The sequence below is a fragment of the Poecile atricapillus genome, chromosome 6 (assembly GCF_030490865.1).
Source record: "Poecile atricapillus isolate bPoeAtr1 chromosome 6, bPoeAtr1.hap1, whole genome shotgun sequence".
Taxonomy (NCBI): Eukaryota; Metazoa; Chordata; class Aves; order Passeriformes; family Paridae; genus Poecile; species Poecile atricapillus.
Window position 1 is genome coordinate 18,151,092 of NC_081254.1, and position 18,078 is coordinate 18,169,169.

General features: G+C 39.0%; 1 protein-coding gene across 6 annotated transcripts in view; it reads left to right on the forward strand.

Moving 5' to 3' along the window:
* The window catches only part of USP54 (ubiquitin specific peptidase 54), a 93,358-nt gene that overhangs the window by 29,543 nt on the left and 45,737 nt on the right, over window positions 1-18,078 (forward strand). For 4 of the 6 annotated variants that reach the window (XM_058841472.1, XM_058841471.1, XM_058841475.1 and 1 more), the window contains exon 2: window positions 16,986-17,810. The exons of the other annotated variants lie outside the window; for them this stretch is intronic. In XM_058841472.1, the coding sequence (XP_058697455.1) occupies window positions 17,664-17,810 (147 nt within the window). In that variant the 5' untranslated portion in view covers window positions 16,986-17,663. The remainder of the gene's footprint in view (window positions 1-16,985; window positions 17,811-18,078) is intronic. 6 annotated transcript variants of the gene reach the window in all.

Genomic DNA, 18,078 nt, shown 5'->3' on the forward strand with positions numbered 1-18,078 from the left:
TGCTGTGCTCCTCTAATTTAGATGAAATGTTAGAAATTATTTTTTCCTCCCGCCTTTCTTCCTGTTCTGTGCAGAAATGTGGTAATTGCTCTGAATTCTTTCTTAGTTTGGTGGCAGTGAGTCAGATTCTTAGCTGATATGTTTGGCAAAGCTCTCTTTTGTGAGTGCAGTAGTACTGTTGTTCTTCAGCTGGAGACCTGTCCTCCTGCTTCTGTTAAAGGCATGGAGCACTGCATGCTGTTTGAACTCTCTGACCCTCACCAGCACAGAGTGAACTCTTATTTTCTGTTTAGTACAGAGGGATTTGTTTTAGTAGTAAAACACTTACTTGTTCTTTGCTGCTGTATGATTCTAAAAAGTTTTAATTTTAGGTGTGATGGAAGCAGAACTGATCTTGCTTTCAAGAGAGCATTTAGAAATAATTTTCATGCTTTGTTCATGCACTAAAGTATTGAAGAACTTGTTATTGTTTAGACAGGTAATAGTCTCCACTATCCACATGCTGAGAGATTGTGCAAAATTATGTCAGAGCAGGTGTTTGAAAATGTCCACAATTCGATCCATATTTCTAGCAGTTCCTCAAGTATGTGTGGACACCTGAAGCACTTCATCAAAAAGCTGAAAAAGAGTTCCAAAATTATGGAAACTGAGGCTGAAGCAAACAGGAATTTGCAGTCTTCAGTACCACAAAACTCTTGATGTTACTGATTTAGATGCTCCTGCCCTTTTGTGAGCATTGGCTGGCATCACCTCAGCAAGGAAGTCAGTGGAGTCATGGGGGATGTATATGGTGTTTGTGTCTGAGGAGGAAAGGCAAAATGCTTTGTCCTTTGGAAGGAAGAGGACTAAAGGAGTGTAGAGACTGGTATTTTCTCTGTAAGAGTGCTTACCATCCTTGGGTCATTGTGTTGTGGAAATAATGCCACTTGAGCATATGGACTTGCTACCTCTTGGTGAAATTCTACAAGTATTTGAGAGTAAATATGCAGATCCAAGTAATAGTGTGAGACGCCTAGAAGACTTGGTCGCTCTTTCTGTATGCTAAAAATGAGATTTGGCATATCGCTTTTACCTGGAAAAAGTCTGTGTTGGTGTTGCAAATGGTGTTCTTAAGTGATTTGGCTTCCTTGAAACAAGCTGCTTGAGGAAGGAGTACTACAGTTAACTCGCTGCTTTGACCACGCACAGCTGTGGAGGAGGTTTTGAGCCCAGCACAATTACTGAACATTGGACTGTTTTTTGTTCACAATTATGGCACTGTCAGTGCACTTTAGAAAATTAATTTATTTGAAATTTGCTCACACTAAATCTTAAAAAAATAGCTGTGTAGAAGCATCATGAGGTAAAACTGCTTAGAATATTTTGCCTTTGCTGGTTTTTTTCCTTTCTTGTTCTCCTATTTTTGTCCCTCCAAAAGTCTATCATTATGGAAAGATATGGTTAAAACTTGGCTCAGCCCCTTCTATCCTGCAAGACTAAATTGTTCTTGAGGCAAACCACTTTAATTGTATTCCAAATGCTTCCTTTTTGCATTGTTTGGTTCTGTTAGGTAAATGGTCCCTGTGGGGATAGTATCTTCCATTCCTTGTATGGTCCAAAGCATTACTATGTTTCAATCCGAGTCTGTTAGCATTATATTGTGCTGGGGCGGCAAGACAGTGGTGTGCATTGGTTTGAGGCTTTTTTTGTAACATAACCAGAGTTTTCTTTACAGCTGTTTTGGTCTTGGATATACAGTAATTCTCCCTGTCTGTGCTCTAGAACAAGAAATGTTAGAAGAAGAAATTGATGTTGAATGCAGATGGCACCCGTGTCCTGGAACTGTACTGTAGGAGTGTCTGGGAATAATCATGTAGTAATGCTACTGCTGAGCTTATGGGAGGTTTTGGGGATAGGAAGCCGTTTTTCTAACAAACTTCTTTTTTTCCGTGATCTGTATCACTGGCTTTGAACCACGGGGGATAGTTCCAGGAAGTGTCCTGCAATAATTGTTCTTTGAAAAGCTGCTTTTAAGTTTGTATTGCAACTGCAGGGCTGTAAACTGAGGGACCAAAACTGAAGCCATCTTTTGAGTAGTTTCCATTTTTTCTGTTAAATGGTGACATGTTGCTCCTGGTTATCAATTTCTCCTATGAGAAAACAATCCTTGACATTTAACTGCAGTCTGCAGGAACCTCTCCACTTCACTTGTTACACTGAGGGGAGCCGTGCCTTGCACTGGCAGGCTGCTGCTGTAAAATGAAGTCATCTCTAGCAGCCCTATCTCCCCCTCCCCTGCCCCCAGTCTGGTCTCTTTTATAAAAGAGTTTGGAAAACCTTCCTCCCCCTTGCCTGGCACTGTGTCCAAGGGGAGTTGTCGGTAAGCAGGGCTGGGCCTCTGGCCTTATCTCTGTTGTCAGAGCTGCCTGCTTGGTAGGTGGCAGTAGGGGCAATGCTTTTTGAATGAGACTTTCCTGTGCTTAGGGAGGCCCTTGTTTTTTTGTTTTAACAGCTTCCTATTGTTTGAAACAGCAGGTTATCCCCTCCCATGCTATTCTAGCTCTTTCCTCCTCCCTTAAATATTTTTTCTGTGCAAGTATTACTCAGACCAGTTACTCTCACAGTGAGTCCTCAGTTTTCCCAACTTGCTCTGATCTCCAGCTTCTGTTGTGATACCAGTGTGGAATCCACACAATAAATAGAAAGCAGCTTCTGAAGGTAGGTTTTTCTGATTTTTAAGTCAGCATTGCCACCACTGTGACATGACTGTTTTGATTGAATTAAGGTTGTCATAAGATTTCTCTCCTACATATGGTAGTGAAAGAGAAAATTCTGCTTTTCAATGTGGCTGGCTTTTGTTTCTAAGATACAAAGAAAGAGTATTGCTTGAATTTGTTAAATAGTTTGCTTCTCAGGATTCCAGTCCTGCTAGCTATTGGTGTTTCATGTGTACTCTTTATTTATGATGTTCTACCTCTGTGAAAGGTACTTTCTAAGACATAAGGTGCCTCTGGTCCACCATAGCATAACTTTTTCTGTCTAATAGTATCCATGATAAATCTGAAGATGAAACCAGTCAGTTCTTACCATGTCAGTTGTTACAGCTGGAAGAGATGTTGGCAATTCATTTTCCATCTTACTTACTTTGCAGTCTAAGAATTACCTAGTCAGAAGTGCTCCAGACTGCTTTCTTGCTAAGTTAGTGTGTTTTTCCTTCCCTCTACTTGTTGAATTGTGTAAGAAAGTTGATAATGAAATGAGGTACTAAACATCTGTAGAGCTTTTCTTGTATTTTAATGTGCTGATTTATAAAAGTCAACTCGCTTTATCTGTTTGCCTGATCCCCTGCCTTCTATCAAGTGTCTTGTTTCCAAAATTAGTAATAATTTTGTGATTGAAGTCTGTCACTACTGTTTCATACTTTTTGCAGTTCAGCTTAGTAAAAAGTATGTATTTGTTTAACTTTCTAGATCTGAAAAAAAAAAACCCAACCAAAACATTCACTATTTTGATATGTTTGATAACACTAAGCAGAAGTTCTAATTCCACAAAATGATAAATCCTGTTCTAGACTTTGTCATCAGAGAGGGTGAAGGAGGGGGAATAATCTATGTATCAGTTCCAGTGCTTGATATTCAATATAATAAACATTCTACCTGTTCTAATGCATTTCAGATTTTTTTGAAGGAATAACTTCTCAGTCAGCCTAAAGCAGACAAGAATTACAAAAACATTGATTATGGTCTTCAGAGGCAGGATTCATCTCATCCATACCTGGAAGATGAAGTCCCAATGTCCTTGCCCTAACTATAATTTCTTGATAAGCTAATTCAGGTTACTAACCTAGTAGGAAATAAAGCAAGCCCCTTCCTCTCCTCTTGCCATCCCTCCAAAAGTGCTAATTTTGTGAGCTGAATTTGTTTCTGTGAGCCTAACTGTGAATTGCCTGCCCCAGAGCACTCATGTGGAGGGAGAAGTGCCCTCTTCACACTACTCTGGTGGCCAAGATTTTGGCCTCATTTGGTTATTTAATAACGTTCCTCTCAAAGGTTGTCTGAGATGATACATCCTCTTCCTAGAACACAGTATTTCGTGGGAGTTAGAGAAGCTGTAGGCTTTTTTATTACCATTATTATAACTGACAGTTCAGAAGCCTCTTGGGGTTTTTTCACAGTGAAGTGCTGTAGTGGACATATAGTAGTTTGTGTTTTCTGAAGTTGTTAATTAATAATGTAGTTATGTCTACAGGTTATGACAGAGGCCTCAAGAGTTTTAGGTGTCTTAAAAACCCAAGCAGGATGATTCCAGGTTAAAGAGTTCTGTGTTTAAGGCCAGAGGAACATGACAAACAGCCTGAGGAGTGAAGGAAGCAGACTGTGGTGGCTGTCAGGATGAACAATGGTTTTGGCACACCTGCTGCTTTGCTGCTGAGCCTCTCCGTGCTTGGCAGGAAAGGAGTGATTTGGAGGATAACCAGATAGTTTTGTAGATGTTTTTGGTATGTTTCCATCTTCTCTGAGGGAGAGAAAACAGAAGCACTTAGTTTATAATGTAACTAATGGCTGGTTGAAGACTGGGACCATAAACTTTTGGGGAAGGATTTAATAATGCACTTAGAAATGTGGAAGTCAATATTATGCTAGACTCGACAGCCCTTAGAAGGGAGTGCAGGGAGACTGATTTACCATGGGAAGGAGGAATAGATGGATATAATCAAAACAATATTTTAGAGAAATTTATGCTCATATTGCCCCTCTGAGTAGATACAAACATAATCAAGAAACAAAATTAAGAGAGCTGAAACAAATACATTTGGAAGATGCTTTTTTCAGTATGACAGTTTTTTAACTCCACCATGATCCAACTGATATTATTCCCTTGATGCTTCTTCCAGAAGTTGACACAGATATAAGATGTGAGACCAGATTATCAGATTACAATCATATTAATAGTCTTTTTAAGTGATGCGTAATGCCATACATATTTATACACATTTTGTCTGAAGCATCTCATGTACTTGATTTCACAAGAAGATATTGCTGTCCTAAATTGTTGAGTACCTAGGTCACCAGAGTATGTTGGAGTTGGAGAACTTAGGTGTACTGGGAAAAAATAAGAATGCTAAAAATCTGTAGAAACTTCATTTTAGTCTAGCAAAGAACATGCCTCTAATACTGTACTTTTTGGCTCAAGCTTAGAGCAGTTTAACTTCAAATGGAGTGAGTTCAGTTCTGATTGATGAGAAATGTAAGATTTTTCCAGATCATCCACTTATTTGCACATGTGCACACACACGTGTGCATAATTTATTTTCTTAATCACAGAGGAAGGATGCATATTCTTAATCTAGATAAAATATTCTTATTTTTTCCTGTTTCCCTTACAGGTGTGTATATAAGGAAGTGTTGTATAAGACTTGTAATGCTGGTTAAGCAATGGATAATAATTATAGTAACAGTGTGTCTGAATGCTTTTGTCTAGTGTTGAAGGAAAACTTTGTAAATGATTCTTCCAAAAAGCATTTATCATGGTGTAATGACATGACTGAAAATACTATTGTGGTGTGGCAACCCTTCTGGATAAGGGTAGCTGTTACAGATGTTGCTTTCCCAGATGTCAGGTGCTTGTTCCTTGAAGCCTGGTTATACTGAGGAGAGGGGAGTTTTAAACAGGACAGTGTTTGGCTTTGTCCTTTTATTGCCTTGCTGGTGTTCTGGATCTGAAATTTTTTCTGCACCAAGTTGCTAATGCAACAATTGCATCTCTTCAGCAGCTTCTTGTGTTGCCAGCATATTATCTTGGGAATTCTGGGAAAAACAAGTTCTATTGTACAGCGTTACAATGCTTGTAGACTTGAGCCTGGAGCAGTATCAGCTGGTCTTGCACTAACAGGATTTGGCAAGAGAAGGTGTGGGCAACATGTGACTGCTTTGCAACTGGAAGGTGAAGATTCTGTCCTGTGGCCAGTTCTAGGGGATCTCAGTGTAGGGAGTGGTGGCTGTGTAACCTGTACAGGAGTCTGCAGAAAGAACCAAGCCTTAGGGACCATTTTGGATTGCCATGGCAGGATATGGAGTCCTCCACAGTTTTTGAGATGAATGTGCCTAGCCCATCTGCTGTGGTGAGTTTCCAAAAGACTGAAGGGATTTTAACATCAAAAAAGCTGTATTTTCTTTAAATAGTAATAGAAATGTTACTTTTTTAAAAAAAGGAAAATTAAAAAGAAAATCTAAGGAAGACAAAATGAAAATAGGCTTGTGTGCAAGATTCCTGTTAGCAGCTATGTCTCACCTTCCCAGCCTGTCAGTCACTGTGCGGTCCCAAATGTCTTACTGGAAATTTTGTGCTAAGAACAGCCATACCACACAATCTCTGGAGCTTTCATCTTTGAACACCCTTGGTATCTCCCCAAGAGCACAGGATGGGACTGTACCCCTGCCCCCAGGGGTGCTACACCGCACAGTCACACTCTTAAAGAATTGCACCCATAATTAGAAGCCAGAAACCAAATGCTTACATAAATGTTATCATCCTGAGACCCAGTTACTTTCCTGTTCCCTACTGTGTGTGATGGAGTGGAAGAACCCCTAAAGCTGCTGTTGTCTCTTGCCTGAGACCTTTCCCCAAAGCTTCTCTGTGCTCCAGTGCTGTTCCCCGAGGCACTTTGCTTAAGGAGTGACACACATCATTGTAGGCTGGGCATTTTTTCTCTGTGGGGGAAGAAAACAGATGAACCAAGTACACAGAATATAAGATAAAAGTTTAGGAAGCTGTGCTTTCTAAATTTCATGTGTTCTGTGCTGGACTAAGCCAGAAGCTGCTTAATCCTTTGTGCTTAACATTGGAGCACTCCTGGGAGTCCCTATTTAAAGGCTATGTGGGTTGTGTTGAGTTTCGCAAGTGATTTCAGCCAGTGCAGGATCGGATTTGGGAGAGTAGCAGAAGTAGCTGCTTGCTTTTCTGTAGTGCTCAGACCCTCAGAAGCATTGAAAAAGTTAAATTGCTGCTGAACGGAATTAAACTGAATCTCTAAGCATACTTTTATATTTTTTTTACTGTGCAGGCTGAAATCCTATTGTCTGATTTTGAGCTAGACTACAGTTTTCTCTAGGTACTCTTTCAGTGTTGAAATTAGTGGCTCTAACATCTGTTGTTGGCTGGTACTTCACAGTCCTGTCAGGACAGGCCTCCTTTTTGTATATGAAAGCATATGTACATATCCTTAAATTTGCTCCTTGTCAGTCTGCTTTAAAATAACAATAGCAACAAGTTTAATTAGGGGTGTTTTCCTTTCCACATGTACTAGTTGGTTAAATGTATTATAACTTTCTTGGGCACATTCAGAATTTGTTTTAATTTTATCTTAATAGGTTTCTTTGTTTGCTAAGAGAAAACTCTTGCGACCTACCTCTTCATGATATTTTTCTGCCAATGAGCAACCCACAAATAATGTGGAAAGGCCCCTTTCAGGGTATATACTTCCTCTTGAGTGCTTCCTGGGGCTTGGGTTTTTTCCTGGCTGGGAGATGTTTTGGTTTTTGAGGAAAGTAAGGGGGTTTGGGTTTTTTGTTTAAATAGGTTTGGGATTTTTTGGTGGGTTTTTTTATTTTTTCATAGGGAGCTTCTGGTACTACTCAGTTGGGCCATTTTATTGGTAGGCAGAGAAAAAAAATCAAAGCTGTTGACATCATTCTTCTTTTTTGCACCCCAACACCCAACTGGTCTGTTTAGCTTGTATTATACTGCTTTTGCACAGCTTCTGCTTCTGTGACCCATTAGGACAGAGCCTGCTTGTGCTTAACAAGAGTCTCTTTCATGCTTTCTGGATCTCTCCAGGACACAGCAGGACACAAAATAATCCCTTTTGCATTTGGTAGTTTCACGGTACTTTTCTGGTGAAGATAAAATAACATTTCTGAATGAAAACAATAGCATCATCTCCATAAGCCTGGTTTTGATAGAAGGAAATTGTGTCATTGTTTCTGCATCTTATAAATTGAACAGCAGTTTGGGTTTTTCTTTCCCAGCAGATTACTTACAGATTTTAATATTTTAAAATCTTGGGAAGAGTGTTCTAAGTTTTTAAAATCAGTATGTAGTTAGTTTCTCATCGTAGTATCTGTTAAGACTTAGGGAACCAGTTTTTTTGAATCATAACTTAAAAATTTGAATTTGTATTTTGAATTTGATGAGGCCAGAGTTTTGTGAAAGTTCATATGCAACCTCATGGCTTCACCATATTATTAGTTCTAACAAAATATCTGTATTTCAGAAAACGTGTTTGTACAACAATCTGCACACATGAAGCTTTCATTTTTGTATACTAGGTGTGTTCTCTAATGTTTGAGTTTCTGAAATGTTTGACAAAGTAACTGTGTATGACAAGAAAAGTATCCTTTGCCTGTTTTAGCCATTTATTCCAACTTTCACATTGTGAGATCAGTTAAACTTGGCTTTAAGGCTTTTTTTATAATCTTTCAGAAGATGTTTTATACCAGAAGAATTCAAGCAATTTATGTATTTGTAAGGGGCTTCTCAATGAAAGTAAAATTTCAAGTAATGGAGGTAGCTGAACATCCTGTTATACAAGGGCTCCTTTCCTATGTTTGCAGGAACCATTTCATGACTTTGCCTATATTTGATGTTCAGCTGTGAGCTCAGGATTGTTGTGCATGAAGCTATAATCCTCTTTATTTAAAACTCACAGAGGCTTGCAGAATGGCTCTTTGCTTCATAAGGTCCTATGATGGACTGCAGCTGGGGAGGGGCACAGTATGTCCACGGCTGTCAGCTGAGCCAGCAATGGAGCAGTTGGCCAGGTCTAGGGTCCTAGGTCGTGGGCTTGCAGGAGCCACAGTGCCTTGGCAGCATATTGCAAGCACTTTGTTTGGGTTGTAAAGGCTTGAGGTATGGTCATGTCTATTTTCTTCATATTTAGAAAAGGACAGGATTCAGCTCATCAGCTTGCAGACACAATCTTTTCTTCTGATTTCCCTAAATGCATTGATCAGATGTTTTCTTCTGCTGGCCTCCTACTTGTATAGTTCTACTACCCCTGCTTGTCTGTTCAAGTTTCTTCATGAGGTGTATGGTGTCATGGCATGTTTTCCCCAACCTGTTTGTTTTACTCTTCCATATGCTATTAACTGCTGTTGGATACGGGATTAAGTAAGCTTTTCCTTTAGATGCCTGCAAGTGTTTTTCCTACTCAAGTTCTGAAGTCTTCAGTGGGTTTCCCAGCAAATGCTTCGTCTATACAAAGCCAAATGAAGCAAAAATGAGTTTTCCTGTTCATATTAGTTATACTTATTCCTCTAAAACTACATAGTAATGATCTTAAACTCAGCTTATGTATGTGTGTGTGCACTCGTGATTCTGCTGAAATGTTATTTATAGCTATACAGCACAGATGATTGCTTAAAAAAGGAATAATCAGCATGTTGTGGATGCTGGGAGCATTTGCTTTATATTTTTCTGTGAAGTATGAATCTATATAATGTTCTGCAGTGCAGCAGTGTTCCTTCTGCTTGTCAGTTTTAGCAAAACAGGAAAAAATTATGTAAGCATTTAATACTGGGACCCAATAAAGGCATCATAAACTGTGGCTCACTCAGCCTTTACTCTCTGTTTTTGCGAGTTCCTCTATCCTGCTTTAATTTTGCACCTTGATGTGTTATTAGTCTGTCAAGAAACCTGAGAGTTACAATCTGTCTTGGTATGTGGTAATTGTGGTATAGCTAAAAGACAAAATACAATGAACTAATACTTTAATCTAGAACTATTATTTTAATACCAAATACTGTCCTGAGCAAAGGGGAAGGGAATAAATGCCTTTATGGTAATAATAAACACATTATCTGTCTGCAGCCGTTGATCACAAGGGAGGTGGGAATTGTCTGCCCACCTCTGTGGCAGTTTTCACTAGCCAGTGTTATATGTGCATGTGTTGAGGAAAGTGATTTCTGCCCTGGATGTCATCTTTCCCCTTGAGCACTACTGGGAGAGAACATTCCATTGCAGTATTTGACTGAGATTCTTAGCACATCAACAGAAAGGCCTATTTTTTCACCCAAACGCTGTCCATCTGTTTGATCAAAGTTGTTGCTACTCTCCATGTGTTGCTGCCTTTGCTTAATCTTTGCTGTGCTTCCTTTGAAATCAAAAGTACTAATGGAGCTGGACGTCTTCTCTTTGCCTGTTTTCCTGCAAAATCTATTTCTTGTGTTGTTATTCTACATGGATGTGTATGTATTTCCACATTCAAATGTATCAGAAATCACTGGTTTTATAGAGAGTTTAATGACACAGAGGGGGTTGTGGTGCTCTAATGTGATCAGCTTATGATTTGGGAGTTGATTGCTACTGTTTTCTGTTTTGAATAAAGAAAGGGGTCTGAAGATTGATAGGAGATCTCACAGTTATAACAAGGTAGCTGTTAAAGACAAGGAAAAATTTTTCTGTTCAGCAGTGAAAATTTGCAAGGTCAGGAAAAGAATGGCAGCAGGATTTTAGTATTTAGAAAGTTAGCAGTCATTAAGCAGTATGTCGCTGAATACTGCTGACTACTTTTGAAATCTTTTAGGCCTCTTAAGTCATTGTTGGGCTGGAATTCACAAGCCAGAGTACAAATACCTTGGTTTTTTGGATCAGTGGTGTTACCAGTGAAAGAGAGATTAGATCATTTGTTAATAAGGTGCCATATGAAAATGAGCCTTGAAACCTTTTGGCAATGGCTGTAAAATACTGAATTTTGCAATCAAAATGTTTATCTGGGGACTGAATCAAATGCTAAATTCATCTTGAAGCTCCACTTTGGAAAGTCAAGGTAAAGATTTGGAAAGGGAATAACTGGTAGCAGGAGGCAGGCTGAGCTTTTGCCTGAGTCAAACCAGAACCTTCCATTTAACCATAGGGTTGACAGCTGCCTCTTTTTCATTTTCATGCCTATTGTCGTATTTTCCTTTGTTAAATAGGATTGATTAGTGATGTTTAACTGCTTTTGAGCAATTGCATATCATTTGAAGCTGCTGTGTTTATCCCATTTATCCAAACTCTACAAGTTCCATGTATAGTGGGATGAAAAGCTGGTTTTACCCTACTCTTCTTCCTTGAGAAATGTCCAGCACCAGCCTGGGGTAAGGTAGAGTGTTTTTTATATATGGGCTTTGGAGAATAAACTTAGATTTCATAGAGAAAGTAATAGAAAACTTGAGGATAAGCACTTTGGAAATCCAGGTGAATTAAAATGTAGGCTCTTATTATCATGTACAGCAGTTTTGAACAACTGTGAAGGGTAGGTCTGAACGGAGTGCAGATGGTTTTGAAGGGATTTGAATTTACTTACGACTGGGCAGACTTTCTTAATTTTATATATAGTCCTTGCCTCTCCAACTGTCAGTGAAAAGTTGCTGAGATAACAGGGCTGTGTAACATGATGGCTGCTGCTTCCAAAGAATTTTGGAACTAGGACCAGTGGGCTTGTATGCCTTCATTCCCAGCAAATGCATGTGCTGAAAGTTCTATGATGCATCAGATCAGTGGCTATTAATATAATGTTTTTTCTATCAGTAGAGCCTTTATCTGGGGAGCAAAATGTGTTTTGGCAATAAGCCCCACAGAAATTAAATTATGTGGCATTTGCATTTCTAGCTCTGACCTCCACTCTCATTGTCTGTCTTTGAACAGAAGCCCTTTATTGCTCAATTATTTTACACTGTACTTCTATCAGTTGTAGTCTTTAAGAAGATATGCTTTACTTTAGAAACTTCTAGATCATTTTGCAGGTTAAATGATTGCTGATCAGAAAAGGCTGTAATGCTGTCTTTAGAGATTGAGCGTTGTGTTTGGACTTTTTATTTATTTTTTAGTTATAATTTGCCTTTGAATACTTGTCATTTTGTACTGGAGCTCCTTACCAGATGGGTTTTAATAGCTTTTCTCATTGTTTGAGAGGCAGCTGCATATTTTGAGTCGTCTTAACTGTTCTATGAAAGTTTGGACACAGCTACCTTACTGTCTCAATAGCTATGTAGGATAAATGACATACTTTTCCATTTTCCTGAATAGAAGTCTGTGTGGTGGTCAGTTAGCACAGAACACAGGTGTTTATCACCTTATGTCCTTATTGCAGAAAAGGCTGCAGAAAAGACTGCTGAGACTGTAACCCTGGAGGAGAATCTTCTGCATTACAAAGCCAATGGCTTTCTGCTCACTTTTGGTTTTTTGGGGATTTTTTTTGGGTTTGGTTTTTTTGGTTTTTTTTAACTGTGAAAGATGCTCTTTAAATAGATTTGGCTGACTGTCAGGCTTAAAATCAAATGATTCAGATTAGGTAAGTGTTTGTAGGATTTCATTACACTGCTTTAAGAGGCAGTCCACCAGAGTTTTATAAAACCTACAAGCATTTTGGGTGAGGAAGTTGGAGAATGTTTTGCTATAAAGTGTATTTTCATGCAGTATAAAACAATACTTGACCCCAGCAGTTTACAGAGTCTCACTTTGGAATGTTTCTGCAGAATGTGGTCTCCCTATGCTTCTTGTTGGTCTTGCCAGTTAACAGGAATGTGGAGTGGGTTGGTTTTCTTGTTTAATGGTTTATTGGTTGTTGGTTTGAAAAGTTGGTATAAAAACATTCTTCATAAAATTGTTCTGGTTTTTTTCCTTCCTATGACTGTAGAAGCATTAGGTTATCTATAGAAATGGCACATTGCCACATTGTGGAAATGCATTCCTAACAGGTGATTGACCCATCAGTATTTTGACTGCAGTTTCTTCTATTGATTGATAGGCTGTATAAATACAGTGGTAGTGACCAATGCTGGTTTTGCTTGCTGTTCTGTCTAGTCTTTTCCATTTTTGTTTGCATTATCTTGAGGTGATCTCTCAGAGATGGCCTTCACTGTGTCCTCTGGGGAAACCTGTAGTGTTTGATGGGGCTTGCTGTATCTGTACTCTCTGAAGAAGTACATCCATGGATTTGGGGAAATGTGTTTTTAGTCTTCACCCCAAGACTATTTTGATGGTGTTTATTGGCAACTTTTAGCCTGACCTTTGGAAAATTTGCTTCCAGTAAAAAAAGAAGGATTTCTCTGGTATTTGAAAGAGTATTTATCATAACCTTAGCAAACTCTGTTTTCCAAAAAGGCTCTGGGAAGTTAGCCTAAGGTCTCTGGTACTCAAAACTTTGTCTTTACAAAACTTCAGGGACTGCGAATTGTGCAATAGCGCATGGAAAACAAGGAAGACCAGTATGAGTCTTCTGGGCACCAGTGGCACTGTGAGGTGCTGTCAGTTCCTGGTTCCACCCAGTAGGCACAAGTAGCACAGAGCCAGGTAATCAGGTTGTTCATTTAAGAGGAAGACTGACAAATGTGTGCAAGCTTGGCAGCAGAAGCATTACAGACTCCTCCCTACTCCTTTCTTCCAGCAGAGCCATCAAGGCTGAGAAATGCATGCATAAAGCAGAAATTTTTTTTCCTCTCTCTTGTCCCATTTGTACTGTGAAACAATTCTTGGCAACAGAGATGATGTAAATCTTGTATTTTGTAGTTGGACTTTATGGTCTAGGTGAGCAAATAAATCTGTCTCTTATTTCTGTCTAGCTAAGAATATCAAAAAGAGGAGACATCCTCAAGAGGAGGAAATCATCTTTTGTTTGTCAGGTCACTGCCCTCTTCACTCTTTTCTTCATCCAGCCTCATGGTTAATTTGGTATTGGGAAGTTTCTCCACACCTCTACTTTATTTCATTACCTTGAAGATGAAATTTAAACTGATTTGCAAAGCTGACTATCTTTTGGGATGTCTAAACTAAATGAAGACTGTAATATTGATATATCTGCAATTAAATATAATTTAATCTATGCAGAAATTCACAAATACTTTCGTCATTGTGGATACATGGAGAAAGTGTATTCTCAAGCCTCTGTTTCTACAAACTTTCCATCTAGCTGAGAACAGCCATGGGATTATGCTTGTGCCTCTTCACTGAAAGAGTCAAACTCAGGAGCCATCTGTGTGAAAACTTTCAACAAAATGCATGATCTCTCTTTTTTTTATTATCAAAAAGATCTTAATTTCAAAGCTGTTTCTCAGCTCTTTAGGTTTCAGAGGTGTTGCAGCATGTGAAGGCATGAATTTGCCCTCAACACCATTAATTTACTCCCTACCATTAGAATAGGTGGTGGGGTACTGGGGTAAAGGAGTCTCTTCTCTGAAATCAGACACATTCACACATTGAAGCATTTACTTTGTTCTGCGTTTTGAAAGTTTTTTCAGAAATATAAGTAATAAACACTAAATTCTAGACCTTTGTTTTTATTTAATAGCTATATGGAAGCATCTTTGTTCTTAAACAGGGTTTTTCTAATTCAGCTTGAATTGGGGGTTCAATCAATAGCCTGTAATGTTTGGATAAATGAGATTGTGGTGAGAGGGGTGTTACAGTCCACACACCCCTCCTCCTCGCCCCCCAAAATGAACAGTGATAGTGAGACCTTGCCAGAGAATAAAGGATGCAAATTGAGACGTTTTGTTTCTGTGTGATTGATTTAGCAAGGGAATATGGGGATAAACAGGGTCTTGAAATCTTCTGTGGTACATCTTGTAGAGTGTTGTGCTCTGCTGTCAAAGGACAGACTCTGGTTTCTTCAGGCCAGAAGTATGTGCTGAACCATGGCCAGCTTTGCTCTGGGGTTGAGTTGCTGGAGTGATGCCCCATGCCTCTCATCTGCTGAGCCTGTGTCTGAGGCTGGGAGCCCTCCTGCCTTCCCAAAGGAAGCTGCTACAAAGCAGCAGGAAGATCTAGAATGTTGGGTTTGCTTTTTTTATTATATGTTCTTTATCTGTTTTTAATACTTTATTTATTCCTTATTAAAACATTTGTATAATGTTTATTTTATACAAGTTGTTGTATTTCATTGGTAAGATTTTAGAGGTTGGCACAGTGCAAAGCTGTGATCTGATTTTCCTGACTGGGTGGTTACCAGCTTAAGTGCTTTTTGCTTGTTCTTAGCTTTGCAAAGGCCGTGTAGCCAAATGAGCAAACTGAATATGCTTCTGTGAGCAGTCATGGTGGTAAGAAGTCAGTTCTGCTAAGGCTGTGCAGAAGCAGTGCAGGTTCTAAGCTTACTGTGAGGGTTTGGGCCAGTTTGAAATAGTCTTGCTGCAGTGGCAGCTAAACTGCAAAGCCTGTAGTCTTGAATTTTGTTCCAAAATAATAAAAATAAGCTAAAAAAAATTAACTTACTTTGTAAGTTAATTACTTTGTATGTGATGTAGCTTTGCTCAAAAAGTGTTCAAAAGTTAGTTTTACTGCCCATTTTGAGAGCAGTGAGAGCAGAGTCTTGTTTTGAACTTGAAGTCTACTGAATAGGTGCAGCTCTCAGCTGGCATGTTTTGGATTGTATTTTTCTTTGTTTGTAGGTGCTGTGGAAAGAAGACCGAGTGGTTTTGAGTGGCTCAGTGGTTTTTGTGAGGCAGCACAGAGCCTGCCTGTCTCTGTTACACACAGCACTCTGCTCTGTCTGTGACACACTGGCCACTGCACCTATTGCAAATGGTGTTGCTTTACAGAGATCCCTAAATTTTTCCCTAAATAGCTCACACAGTATGATTGGCTCACGGTTCAGTAAGGGGTTGAGCAAAGAAAGGGGGCTGAGGCTGAAATTGCTTTGAAATGACTCCTGTATAAGTTCAACACTCAGGAATGTTGTGCGACAGGCACGGTAATGGTCTGTGTCTGCAGGCTTGCAAGCGTGTCTGAAATTTTGCATGGCACACTGGCAGCCAGGAGGACTACTCATCTGTGAGTAGATATTTGCCTGCCATTCAGCAATGCTGAGACTTCATTAATATTTGTTTAACAGAAGTACAAATGAAGTATTGCTAGAAGGGAATGTGTTAGGCTGCTGTAACACATTTGCAGGTATTTAGAAAGTTCTTTGTGTTTTGACAGATGAAGAATTTCTAATTGTGTGGAAGGTGAAGAACATGCCTTCACAGATACCCAGGGTATCTTTGTAAAGTATTATACTCTCAGTTAATTTTCCTGAGGTACAAACCATACATAAATCTATTTTGTAGTGACTTCATGCTGCAATTAATACTTAAATACTTTTGGATTAGAGTTGTCTTGCTCATACTGGCCATAATAGGTAATTTCAGTTGTTATTATGTGTATCAAAAGTGGTATAATTCTAGATGTCATTGTGAATGTACCTAGAAAATACTATGCAAGTTTCTGTAAATACAGGTGGACAACCCTTAAAAGAACTTAAAAAAAAGTGTTGCTATGAATCTTGTCATTCCCTTTTCTAGGAATTGCTTCAATATTTTTTTTGCAGTTTCTTGTAAGTGAGGGAAAAAGTGAACTTGTGGTGGGAAGAGCACTTTCTGTTCAATAATTGTCTGGTTTCTTCAGAAGTTTCTATGCCTTTTATATGACATCATAGATCCCATGTGCCTAGATTAAATAGCATTTTAGAGGTACACATAGTTTCTGATGAAGGAAAATTGAAGACTTTTTTTTCTGGAGAGTGCACTGGGTTGCTGAGTCAGGGATGAGCCTTGTGCCTTCCACATTCAGTGCAAAATCCCAGTTCTAGGGTGGAGAATGTGCTAGCATGTATTCATAGAACCACAAATCCTCATGTAACTGAATGAATAAGATATCTTTAAAAAAAAATAACACTACAAGATTGTAAAGCATATGTTTGACTACTACCATGAGGTTCATTTGAATGTTGTGGTTTATTTTTTTAATCCAGTTTCCTTCTTAACCTTTCCAACATACTCCAAGCCTCCTTGCTCTTACATGCTTTTCTCAGAATCCTCTGTTCTTTTCCATATTATTTTGGTTTTTGGGTGGAGGAATGTTTAGATTTTTTGCTTTGTCTCTGAAGATTCAGTGTATTGTGGGAGGTGAGGCAACACTGGTCTTGGCAGAACACCACAAAACCAAGAGAGTAATTAAATGACGCAAGCCTTTGATTATTTTTTTCTCTCAAGCTTTCTGGCACGGCTGGGCATTCCTATTGCAAAAGGAGGATCGGGAGAAGAAATTTCTAAAGATCGCATGCAGAATTAGAAGAACTGTATCGGAGACTTCTTGCTCCTTTAAAGCTCTTCGCTCTCAAGTTCTGGAGTTACTTCTTTTTCTCCTGTGAGGATAATGTCTCTTTCATCACCCAAGATACATGTAACTGAAAGGGAGCTGCCAAGGTTGTGTTTTGGTTTCTTTGCTCCTTTACTAATTGGATTTTTCCCATCTTCTTCAGAAGGATTATAGAAGGATTGCAGAAGCTGTGGGAGGAAGTTGTTTTTCTTGAGTCTGGGACCTCCTTGATTTTCCATTTGTTCTCTGAAGTTACTGCCTGTTTGGAAAAGGGAGAAGCAGCATAACATGAACTTGAACAACTGTGGATTCCTTCCCTTCGCAAATGTTCTATGTGGCTGCTTTTAAAGGAGGTTTTTGCATGCATAAGCAGCAAATGAAGAATAGCATCCCAGGCTGGATTTAAAAGAAGCAAACTCCTTGAGTCCTGGCAAAAGGATAAATACTGTTTAAACTATAGTTTAAGGAAGACTGGTTGTTGTTACAGTTTAAAATTTTTTGAAAGGAAGCATCTGATCAAGTCAAGTATTCTGCCAACCTAAACCTGCATTTTCTACAGCTGAAACTGGAAGATGTCTTGGAAAAGAAATTACTTTTCTGTGGGTCGGGGGAATGTACAGGGCATGTTTACTCCACGAAATACAACCTCAATAGCACCCAGTAAAGGTCTCAGCAATGAACCAGGACAGAACAGTTGCTTCCTGAATAGTGCACTACAGGTAAGAGCACAAAATAAAGAATGTTTCTGGTTTTGCCCTCTGTCTGTTGCAGTATTTTCCTAAGCACCGTGCAACAAATATAGCCAAACCTGAGAACATAATTATTGTTGGGCCTGGATAGAATAAAGCTACATTTGGAAGAGCAGACTGAGTTATTGAACAGCTTTATAATTTTCAGGTTTTCCTGGTGAATTCAACAGCATTTACACAGTCATCATTTACTGTACTTGAATGTCTTGTTTGTGCAAGCTTGTAGAATGTCAACCAA